The 12,342-nt window shown below is 44.0% G+C and overlaps 1 protein-coding gene across 6 annotated transcripts in view; it reads right to left on the bottom strand.

The window, feature by feature from the left end:
* Window positions 1–361: 361 nt before the first annotated feature.
* Window positions 362–12,342, bottom strand: part of LOC138567343 (uncharacterized) — a 903,513-nt gene continuing 891,532 nt past the window's right edge. For all 6 annotated transcript variants that reach the window (XM_069645448.1, XM_069645451.1, XM_069645447.1 and 3 more), the window contains one exon: window positions 362–11,242. In XM_069645448.1, coding sequence (XP_069501549.1) covers window positions 11,150–11,242 — 93 coding nt within the window. In that variant the 3' untranslated portion in view covers window positions 362–11,149. The remainder of the gene's footprint in view (window positions 11,243–12,342) is intronic.

Raw genomic sequence — 12,342 nt, 5'->3', positions numbered from 1 at the left:
CCCAACAGCTGGAGGTCACTTTCCTGGTCTCCCATCTCCAGACTCCTATCCATGCAACCATCGTCTGCCCAGACCACGACAATCAAACGAATGGGGATCCAGAAATACCACTTTTACAAAGAATGACACATCATTGAAGCAGTGACCGAGTCAAACTGGAGACACATTCGGGGGACCAGAGCAGGAAATGCATCGCTGCTGCAACTTTAGCAGGTAAAGTCTTTCTCCCATCAATCCCTACGTACATTTTTCAACACACTCATTCTTTCAGCACAAGAAAATATGTGGTCTTTTTCTGTTTTCTCAACTTGCCACAAAGAACTCTAGTCATTTACCAAAAAATACACGTGAAAACAAACTGTTAAATGAAAACAATTCATTGCCACAAAGATTTTTCTCTTTCAAGATAAAAAAGTAAACATTTCCAGTTAATAACGAACAACAACAGCAACATGAAAGGAAAGTTGATGGTTACAGGAGCCGGTTACAGCAGCAACTCGTTTAACTCAAACTGGTTGTTCTTCTGCAAGGATGCCATCTCTGCAGTTGCCCCTCAGAAGGCCCTGGCGCCTTACTATGCAGGCATCTTGTTCCCATCCACACAACTTCGGGAAACAGTTTCCATTGTTGTACAGCACATCTAAATTGACCAACAGTGGAAGTGCACAGTCTATTACGCTTAGCCTTTGTGTTTTAGCCCTGTGACTTGAAATTAGTATGCAAGGGATATTCTAAATCCATCCTACCCCAAACCTAAATCACCAGAGCAGCTTAATGCATTTCTTCACACCAGGCCAGGATTAAAAAGAAATGTTAAAATGTTCAAATCTAGGCGCTATGCCTACCCTTTCCCTTCTCGTGATGGTGTTTTGCCCATGCATCAAGGAATCATCCACTGAGTGGGGTGACCCACGGGGTCGGAGGTCACATCTTCACACGGGGCATAATGACGGCTGAATGGGAACATTTGAAAGAGCACTTTAATCCTTGCCAAGTTTAAAATATGCAATTAAAAACTCCTGTGAGCTCACGCTGGCAGGTCCAATTGAAATGCTGCTGGGGTTGCCCTTTGAATGACTTGCAATTTAACTCACTTGGCATAGGCCTGAGGGGGGCTGTGCAGGTAAGGGGGTCTGATGGGCAGTTTATCACTGTGAGTAGGACCTTAGTCAAGGACATTCATATGGAATTAATTTCCTCTAACGAATGAGTGACTTATTTGCACCGCTGGTCCTCGATGTTGTCACAGGTTTTGAAGACTTGTCTTGATGGAGATCCTCTGTATCTGTAGAGGCAAGATCAATGTTGACCAGGCTTTGGCATGCAGACTGGCCACTTCTTTTTGGTTTTCTGCCTGATCATTGAAGTGGAAAGGCTGAAGTCTCTGCATTCAGACTCGGCTTTACAGTCCTATAGTTGCTGTGTAGCTTATATTATAGCCTGCCCTTTCAGCCCTTTAGGGGAGAAGGGAGAGTTGCATGTGAATCTATGAAAGATTGCAACGCTGGAGAAGTACAGTTGCAGGTAAGTAACTGCTTCTTGAGCGTTGCACATTTAAGAGTGCACATGTTTTGACTAGATCATAAATAAATGCATATAATTATAATTTGTTATTTATAACACGCTTAATACCCAGGGTTTCTAAGCACGGACCCGGGGATCGAACCGGTGTTGCTCTGCGTAGGTGAGTGCGTTGCCCCTAATCTATCCTCCCGAGACCAGTGGAATAGGTTTTGAAGCACTGCTTGTGCAACTATAGATTCTGCTCTTGAGTTCGTATCAGGGAATTAGTGCTGTGTGAAGAGATGAAGTTGTAACAAACACTTATCTTCGTGTCCAGTGCATGTAATAAGTTCATGTCCTTTCTGGTGTTGTACAATTAGCTTTAAATAAGATAGTTAACAACAGGCTTTGATTGAGAGGATGCTGCCTTAAGGATGAAGCTTGTGTATTTGACCTGGTCCTTAAAAAAGAAGTCAACTGTTTTAAAATGGAGAAAGTTTAGAAGGCTGCGACCGAAACTGAATTCAGGTAGTAATGATCAAGCAGTCTTCCAAAGTCTTTATAATAACAAGCTCTAGGCGCATATTCAAAAGGATGATTCATGAGCTTGGACAGAAATGTTTTGCACACCCAGATGGATGCCGCCTCGTGTCCTGAATAGGCCTTTGAACAATTCCATGACAATATGGTCTGAGAGTAAGGAGCAATTACTGGTATCCTTCAGATGCAGAAAATGAGTGCCAGGTTCACTTAACTGGATGATTGACTGAACTGTACCCTGGTAGAGTGAGGAGGTAAATCAGTACTTGGGCATCTTGGTGGCTCAGTGGTGCAGAGCCTGGCAGGCACGGCATGCACGGAAACGCCTCCATTCTTTCTGATATGTTTTACGGATCCTTGGAGCCCTGGCTGCTGTCATCACTGCCATGCCATCTCTGTGAAGCACCTCCTCTTAGATGCCACACTCTCAAGGCATGTCATCTCCAGTTGTGGCACAGGAATCTGACGTGTTTCTGGCTAGACGCCTTGTGTAAATCGGGAGCGTGGTCAGCTACTTCTGCGATAGGTAAAGGAGGACTGTAAGCAGATTCCCGTCGCCCGTGCTGGTGCAAGAGAATCATCAAACAAGACTTTGGTCCTTCTGATCCCCAGGATCACATCCAAGTTTTGTTCAAAGGAAAAGCGTAAAGAAATGTGTCTAGTGAAAGAATAAAAACATGCTTCCCCCAAGGATTGACTGAGCCAGCTTGTAAGGTTTCTGCTTTTGGCATTCCCTCTTCTTGCCAAGACATCCTCTTGTGGCATACCCCAGCTGTGTAAGATCTGCCGCAATTGCTGCTGGTCCTGTGATGAAGTACACTTGCTGAGATGGGCGACATTGCTGATTCAAAAGCATTTCTCTTCTCTCCATGGACTTGTGATGCCAACTGTGGGGCAGCGGGTCACATGAAAGACTACTGGAAGTAAGGGGCAGGCGTGGGAGGAGTCCAGTGACTCAAAGGTGAAGGAGGACCATAGTTTGAAGTCCTGCAAACACTGCTTATCAGATAGGAGAGAACAAGCAGTGGAGAGATGTCAAAGACCACTGCTACTGAGCTGCCTTGGCAAAAGTGAAGTCAAAGGGAAGAGTAGACCACGACATGCCTCACGAGTGCTGAAGATGCAAGACAGGGTAAAATCAGATGCTATAGCACTGCAGAGCTTACATCACCTAGCGGCAATCTGCAACTAAAGGCCAGGCAAGACAAGGGGATGAGCAAGGAACCAGAGAGGAGCAAGAGCTCACACACATCCTTATATATGGATAAGGAGAACTATTAGAGAGGCTATGGGACTGGGAAGGATATCGAAGAACAGACCCCAGTGAAGAAAGGAAGCCTAGAGATTGAGAGGATTTCAAGGAGAGCTGCATGCTGGGACATGAAATTCAAAGTTTCTAAAGACCGTAAAACGACGGGCGGACAAGCAAGTGTCAAGAGAAATGTTGCATAATTAGGCTAGAAGTCCTAGTCTCAAGATGCACTGAGAAAGTGAATGCTAAGTGAAAAAGGGTACAGTTGGACTTGAATTCCAAAGACCCAAGAGATGGGAATGCCAAGAGAACCATTGCACAGTCGGGCTTCAATTTCAAAGTCCCAAAAGACAAATAAACCCTGTGCCACCTGGGAGTTGAAGACCAAACCTTCCAGACACACTGCGGTGAAGAATCCTTGTGACAATCCAGAGAAAACATCAAAGTTCCAGACCACCCGACAACCTAGCCACTTTACTTGACCAATCAAATCTTTGAACTGTATTGTATGTTTCATGCCACCATTTTATCGAGAACGTCACATCCCATTTCCCACTAATTTTGTCTGGTCATCCCTGCTGAGAGCATTGGCTAGATTGTTGCCAAATGCTCCAACTGCACAATGACCTTGTGTCTGAGGACCCATGTATCAACATGCAATGCCTCATTGGTAGGTAGCTTGGATCACATTTGGCCCTGCTTTTTGATGCATTAGATAGATGTGCAGTCAGTTTGACTATGCACAACGTTTACCTTGAGTGGGAAGGATACTTTTAGTGCCAAACGGATTGCCCTGAGCCTGTGGTCTTTCACTGTAAGAACTCTAGGATGGGCCAGCATCTTTACATTGAAAGCATCCATCCTTAGAGATCTGCTGTTGGTAAAGGGACCCGAAATGGGATCCCCCTGTTGATGTTGGATCATTCCTCCACTATCACAAGGAGCATTTGAATGGGGCGGGCATAGTGGTAATGATCTCCCATTAGTTGGTAAGCTTGTATCCACTGCGTGTCCATTTTCTCCTAGAGCGGCCGCAACATAAGATGCTTAGCTGGCTGGAGTATCTGACACTGAGATGTAAATTGCAGTTTCTGATAGTGCATAAAGAGAGGCTGTTGGAGTTGCAGATCATGCCCGCTGATATTTTAACCCTTTCCAGCAAGTGGTGAACCATCCTTCCAGGAGCAACAGGATTGCATGTGGGTTTCTAATGCAATATCCACAGTTTTTGGTTTAGTCATCTAAGTAAGCATAGACATTGCAATCATGCCTGTGAATATTTGCCACAGCTGGCACAAGGTAGTTGGTGAAAACTCTTGGCACTGAGCATAGTCCTCGATATGATAATAAACACAGTTCCTTGAAGACCTGGGGAAATGCCTGTGGGCGGGATGAATCAAGTCGTTAAAATAATAGTTTTCCATCTCCAGTGTAGTGACAGAATTCCCTTATCCAATGCAAAGGAAAAACTCTGGTTAAGAGTTGCCATCCTTAGTTTGCTTTCTTATGTTCTTGTAGAGGCACTCTAAATACGACATGGGCTTCCATACAACCTTTGTTCTTTTTCCATACTCTAAACTATCTAGATGACAATCCCTAATCTCCCTGTCCCTTGGGTACCTCTCCATGGCTCCCTTGGCAAACCGAGAATGAATTGCTTTGGAATTAGTGTTGAGTGGTGTCACAAGCCTGTCCAGTGCCTCCTCTGTTGCTCCCATGCTACCACCGCCTCTGCCCCAATCCATGTTGATGTGTTCCTCAGCAGCCCTGGTGTGTTGGCAGGTGGTGAATCATTGTCAGAGAGATCTCAGTAAGCCCTGCTGATGGCCGCAGCCCTTTTTACCTTCGGTTCCTCCTGCTCGTTTTCAGTAGGGTGCACAGGTTTTTGCTCTACGGCTCAGTGGCAGAGAAACAAGACACAAACACATTGACTTTTGAGCTTTCCAACATGGCCACTGTTAGCTTGGGACTATGTTTCCTAGCACAGCTCATACATAAGTATCATGCACTACTTCCCTTCTATCAATGGAAAACCAGGTGACTTCAGTCTTGCGCTAACCTTAGTTCTTTCCTTGGATTCAGTCCATTCCACTATACCGCATAAGAGGGTCTTTGGTGACAATTTCTTTCATGTCTACACTTTGAGGGGCCTTGCATGCGCCATGCTCAATCTGCTCCTCTTTTGCCCTTCCACTTCCTGTCTCTTACGGTTGGGTCAGCTACCCGGAGAGAGAAGAATACTGCATCGTCAACCTGGCCTAAACTTACTACCTGTCATTTGCCCTTACTCACAGCAAAACAACCTCATTGTGCCCTAAATCTGATGACGACATTGGGGATGTTAGTAACCCTATCACCTCCAAATGTGACAGGGTATCCAGTCTTTATTTTTATGGAGGCGACAGAAGGAGTGTTTGTATGTCTAACGTATGCATCTATTTTACAACCCGCAGAACCAACTGATTGGAGTTTATCTGATGCCACAGATGACAGTGTTGGAATCGTTCCCCTACTAATGAGTTGAAAGCAGGGTGCAGCCACAACCGGAAGTCAGGATGGTTTAGATCACCCTTCTTACGTCGCCGAAAGTAGCAACAGGGTGTTCTATCTCACTGCATTCCCATAGCTCTAGCTGTGTCAGAGTCCTTTTTGTATTTCAATCTCTTCTTTGTCTACCTTTTTCACTGCAATATCAGAGTCATTTAGAGATGTGGAGAATTCTTACCCGCACTTTGGAGTGGAGGTTACTGGCCTGCATTCATGTCGGGTCTCATAACAGTGTGTGATTGCCTATTTGGCTGACTCACACATCTGCAAAGTCAAAAGCCTACTCAGTGGCTTTATTGAATTCACGTTTTCCCTCCTTGGTAATCAGTCTTGCCTCCAACTGCGTGGCACGGGACCGATGTTCCATCATTAGCTGCCTGTATTCTTAGTGAGACAAGTGTCTAAACATCTTTTAACAAAAGCCTTCCATGTCCATCCCTTGTTGCTGACAGGTTTGGTCTTAAGTGCTATTGCTTTGGGTGAGAGGCACTGAGCTGCTACTGTGATTACATAATTTGGTTTCAGATAACCTTTAAATCCCAACAGCACATCACTAGATGCTTTTGACATGGTGCTGTAGGAGTGATCCTCAAGATGATAGACTGAGTTTCCCAAATGCGAGCTCTCGTGGCCACATAAGTATCATTCTTTCCAGGTTTCTAACTTCTATCGTTGCAAAAGAACTTTTCCTCTTCTACGTTTACCCCACTCCAAAACAAGTGCCATTCTTCTGTATTTTGCATGCCTTCTTATGCTATGTATCTGTGTACTTAGAAGTCCTCACAGCTACTTTGTTGATCCTTCTCTAGTACCGCGACAGCCATTTTCTTGCTTTTCAGAACAGGAGGTAGTAAAAAGAAATGTGGCATCTGGCGTTTACTACCTTTCTTTTAAAGGTTGTGAAGTGTACATATATAGGGATAATCAACCGAGATTCCTGCCGCTTGGACTTCCGCTGCATGAGTTGGGCTTTTTATTTTGGAGAAAATGCTGGCCTCATCTAGCAAATTCTATTGAGGGAGAAAATGTTCTGTTAAGTGAAGTCATCAATGAGAGTCTCTCTCCCTCTTCATGGAATCCTAGAAAGTTTATGTTCTGTGACAGATTCATCTGGAGGAGTTACTAGAACAGCTCTTTACAAACAACTCTTCGGAAGTGATTGAAATTTCCCATTATTTGATTGGGGATTGGTTAGATGGGTGGACAGCTACAGGACAGCTACACGGGCTAAGCATTGGTCTCTTATAGGAAGGCAGCCTGCAATTTACAAGTTTGACTCCTGCAGTAGGGCCGACTTAGCCTTTCATCCGCCTGAGGTCAATAAATCAAACTCTAATCAAAATGGGGGAATAACACATGTCGTTGTAGAGCTTAGATGCTGGAGTCTGGCATAATGTGCTATGCGTTATCACAATACTATTTTTGGATTAAGTTTTGTGTGTGCTGTATCTACCTGGATCGATAAGGGTGCAGTCAAAAAGAGAGATGGTGACGGGAAGGTAGTCGACAGGATTGGGGTTGACAAGGCAGTCCACAGCAGTTTTGTTGACAGGACTGTTCAAGAAATCAAAAATGGGGTTGGTGATGGTCAAGGTAGTTTGGGCCTTTACCATCCACAATGGATTGTCATTTCTCGTGGGTGAAATAGTAGACATCACCAAAGAGGTGGAAGATGTGTTCAATGATATCTGCCCTCCGGTTTTCTGAGCTCAGTATTTTTAGTTCCTTATGACCCTCCCCCCCCAAAGGATGTGAGGGTACAGAAGAAGCAGAAGAGGGCTTGTTGGCGCTGTAGCATGGGAGACGGCAGACCCTTTCAAACTTTTTTTTATCTGAAGCATCTCTTTTGTCAGAGTCCGCACTTCCCATAAGCAGGATCTTTTTCTAATCAGATATGCCCCTATTCAGTGCACTATGAGCAAGTCTTGGCTGATTGATTAAATGAAGCGGGGTAGCCACCATCACTGATGAAGAGGAGTAGGTGCATTTAATTGTCTTTTATAGTCCTAATAAAAAAATCCAGGCAGATGTCACAGTTGTCTTCATTATGGCCAGGAAAAATGCAATAAATGTAGTGTTTATGGCAGTAATTCGTACAGACATGCTTTCGCATCTCCCACAGCTCTTAGGTGATTTTTTGCAGACCCACGGCCCTGAGAGTGTGTTATGAAGTGAAAGAGAATCCCTTTTAGCCAGAAAAACAAACCGTGGTACATTGTTCCCGAGGATCAGAGGCAATATTCTTTTGTTTCTGTTCTTTAACCACTTCCATACAATATAATATAAATCGTCAACGAGACTGTTAGAAAGTGAAAATATCCCAAAATAGATAACATGTTTCTCAACCGTATATCAATCTTTCATCAGGAAAACCATCAAATCCCATTAAGTAATCCAGGTCATGCTTAGATCTGAAAAGGCTTTCCCCATATCCTCTCAAGTGTCCAGATGTTCCCTTGCATAGTACCTTACTCGCTCAACCTGGATCAATTTGCTCTGATCCTGCAATCATTTTTCCACATATGGCCACCTTGCATTTTCCTAATGTTTACGAATCAATATGCTTCCAACCACTAATTCTTTCTTTTTCCAACATTTGTCATGGTGGTTGATCGTTCCAGGTGAGAGATGTTCAGATCGCATCAGTTCTGAAATAGATCACAAATTCAGAGCACATCACACACTATTCCACTTCATGACCTCTTCCCTGGGTTGAGCTTCTTGTAGCTCACCAACATGTGTGATAAGGTCCCTTCTGTCTTATCACATTTCCAGCAAATGTTCTCATTTGCCAGAGACAGTTTCTTAATTTTTGGCGGCCACCAATCCAAGGAAAGATCAGCTTCGGCTGGCTTAATCTCAAGTACGTAGAGGCCTGCATCACGGTAAAGGGTAAGTAAGTAGACTGGGAAGAATGGTAATCGAGCTGCATCATAAACGTCCCTCAACTGGTCCATGACCATTAGCTAGAACCTTTCAGAACATTAGCACAAATGCTTGGCTATCAATCAATGAACTATGAGGTATTAAACATTAGCACAAAAGGAAGCACACACAGATTTTGCAATGGTATTACAAAGAATCGCCTTCCTTGCATTCATCTATTAAAGCAAGTTCTCAAAGGGAACACGGAAGATCTGAAAAGTAGCCTAATTAGGCAGCAAATTACCACCCAACAATCGGATGAATTAAGAAAAAATGTAGAACAGATTGGAAAGCAGAACTGGGCATGGGAAACCTCCATTGCTAGATAACTAAACACTGACCTCCCAAAGGTTTCTTATAGAAAGAATTGAATGTTTCGTCGCAATAAAAGAAGAAATATGAACAGATTACTGTTGCTCAGAGTAGCAAGTGCACAACACAAAGGAAGTGACACCTATAAACTGTCTCCCTCATTGGTGAAGGCAGGAAGGACCAAAGCAAGGTGGTTTGGTAATCATGTTAACTCTGGTAAACATTGCTTTTGCATTTACTGACACTGAGGAACCACAACCACATAACTAGGAAGAATTCAATGCATGTGAATCTACGAAAGATCAAATGCTGCAGAACGGTATATCATCGGTTTGTGTGAAGCTACACGGGATTCTGTGACATTGCACAAGCTGAGGCTGCAGGATGTGTAATGCCATGACTCTCTGCAGTAGCCAGACACTGATAGGTTAGATTATCGGTTTGTTATCCTATATAGCGTATGGAATCAGAGCAATTCTCTACCATACTTTCTTTCTTTACATAGTGTGTCAATATAAATGGACTTTTCTGAGTTTAGTAAGAACAATTTGATCGTTTTTACCTCTACAAACATTGTGACAGCCAGACCTACATATATAATCAGCTCCTGGTCACAGTGTCTGTCTCAAAGCAGCTCCTCTCACCAACAGTTCTGGTCAGAAACACTGAACGAGCAGCTGCTTTCACTTCTAAAAACATGAATAAAACTATCAAGAACTTTTAAAACCACTGCATATCATTGGCTACCAATTGCCATAGAATGCAAAGGAAAATAAATTAAAACATACATTTAATTTATCCACCCTCTCCCCATATTTTTAAAATGAAGCAGGAAGGACACTTTCCACACATTTTCTGCCTAACTATTTACCACAAAACATACACATGTTTCATCCCTAACTCCATTTTGCTTTGTAGCATGAAAAGGGACCTGGAGGAAGGTGTATCGAGAAGGGGACTGTGATTGGAATATAGTACTATCATGAAATAGATACACTGTCGGAGCAGTACAGCTACGCATGGCTGCACTGCGATCAGTATTGCTTCAAGATCCCAATTCTGATAAATGTACAGCTGGAAGGCTAAGGAGGCACTGCTGCCTGCTTTTATTTCCTGGACAGATACCAGGATACATCATCATTTCTGGTATAAACTAAATAAAATATCCAGGAAAGAGGGCACCTCTGCTTGCAATATGATTACAACTCCCAGGTGTTTTGTATGAGTTGAGGGTGTTGGCAAGGAACCCACCTTCAATGTCCCATTTACTGAAAAGCATTTCCACCTCCAGTGCATACCCCTATCACTTGCCCACCTCTTGCAAATCCAAGATCTTACCAAGTTATCCCACTTTACGTAAGGTTTCTGAGGTCACCAAAGGTGGAACAGTTGGGATGGTGGAAAAACCCATTGGTATAGGCAACCTTTCACGCTGCGACACCAACCTGCCTCTCCCATATGGCCATCATCTAGGTGTAATAATGAGAAGGGGTCCCCCACTCTCAAACTTTCACTAAACAGGGGAAGCACAGTGCACCTGAAAATAAAACATGCATGGTCAATTTCGAGAACTCTGCTTTACATGCTCAGTATGTAAGGGGTGTGACAGGATGCAATCTGTATATGTAATTGCCCAGCGAAGGGCATGTAGGTTTAGTCGACAGGACGGGAGGAGGTCCTGTACATTGAGAAGTGCTGCTCCCTTTGCCGGCCACTGCATCGAGAAATTCCTTTCTAAGAGCAGAGTTTATAGTTCAATTGAAATGCACCACTGTTGGGTCTTCAGGAAATGTTCCCGGAGCAAGGGGTTGCACTTTTCATCTGACATCATTCTGCACACTCTGCGGCCGCGCCTCTGCTCTGCCAGCAGTCTGGAGTGAAGTAGAGGAAGTTGGGCTGTCAGCATTGAGCACTCCTTTGGAACAGGAACACGCTTGGAGAAAGGTGGGAGGGGAGAACAGCAAGTCATTTGGCTTCTCTGTCAAGAAGGTTCCTTCTTGCTTTGGTGAGAGCTGGAGGACTAGTGGTATGAGTGGAGGAAAACCCTAAATATGACGCAGCAGGGCAATTTCAGCCTAACTGATTGGTCCCCCACCAGAAGAGAAGGATGCCCAAGGCTGCGACAAGGCCCGTTTTCAAAAGATGGCGCAGGAAACTTGATGGCTGCAAAGGGCGAGAGAAAACAGGGACAGGTGGTTAAAGGGGAGGAGGATGCATAGTAGCTGCTAACAGATAATATGTGCAAATAAACACAACATACAACACGGTAGCCAAATGGTTATTGATTGATATCTTACTCCGACCACTTCCAATAGGATAAAGCCCAAAACGTTGATTTACATTTCACGAAGCATCAGTAACTTGCACGTAGTTCTCCTTTTTCAAAGGTCACCCTACTGAACTCACAGCCCGGATGCTGTGTCTCCTATCTCCAAGGACTTGTGCAAATTGCAATCGTAGTAATCTTGTGTAAACTTCCTAATTTGTTACATCATTGCTTCTTCATAACAGACTACCATGAGCATATTCTGACCTGCCATCTCCCAGTTCTTTTAACCCTCTCCCATAATTCAAATGATGCAAAGAAGTCATGCAATGTTTTATGATGAAGTGAATTAATTAAAATGTGCACCCATGGCAGATGCACCTTCAGGGCAATATCAAGTAAGAGGAGGGAGAATTCTCCTCAGGTGCCAGGTAGTCTGGAACACAACTCAATGTAAAGTATATGAGAGCAACAGGTGGCATGCAGAATGTATAGATCAGAGTTGTCCAACTCCAGGCCTCGAGCGATGGAAGCCTGACAGGCTTTCAGGATATCCCCCATTAATATTCATGAGTAAAAATGGGCATACATTTAAAATCATTAAATGTAAATTTATCTCAGGACTATTAATGAGGGGTATCCTGAAAATCCCACATGGATCCGCCCTTGAGGCCTCGAGTTGCACAACCCTGGTATACATCACAAATGTTTAATTGGAGCTGACAAACAAGCAAACATAGGGCAAAGGTGGGCGCTGAGGAGACTTGGTGGCGCCAAGGTGTTTGAGTTCTGAGCGGAGGAGGGTGGAAACACGTTGCTGTATCCATTCAAAGACATGGGAGTCCATATAGTTGAATGTGCATTTAAAGCACACTGTTGTTCATCATTCGTCTAATGTGAAAACATAGCTATCACTGCCCACGTAAACTGTCACCTGCTTTTAGGGCTTACTTGTCAGACTGCAGTTTCAGCCTGTCCGTACTGACGCACCACGCCC

This window comes from Ambystoma mexicanum, chromosome 2p, assembly GCF_040938575.1.
Source record: "Ambystoma mexicanum isolate Mex_15411 chromosome 2p, UKY_AmexF1_1, whole genome shotgun sequence".
Lineage (NCBI taxonomy): Eukaryota > Metazoa > Chordata > Amphibia > Caudata > Ambystomatidae > Ambystoma > Ambystoma mexicanum.
Note: the sequence above shows the minus strand (reverse complement) of the source record. Positions and strands in the feature narration are given on the sequence as shown.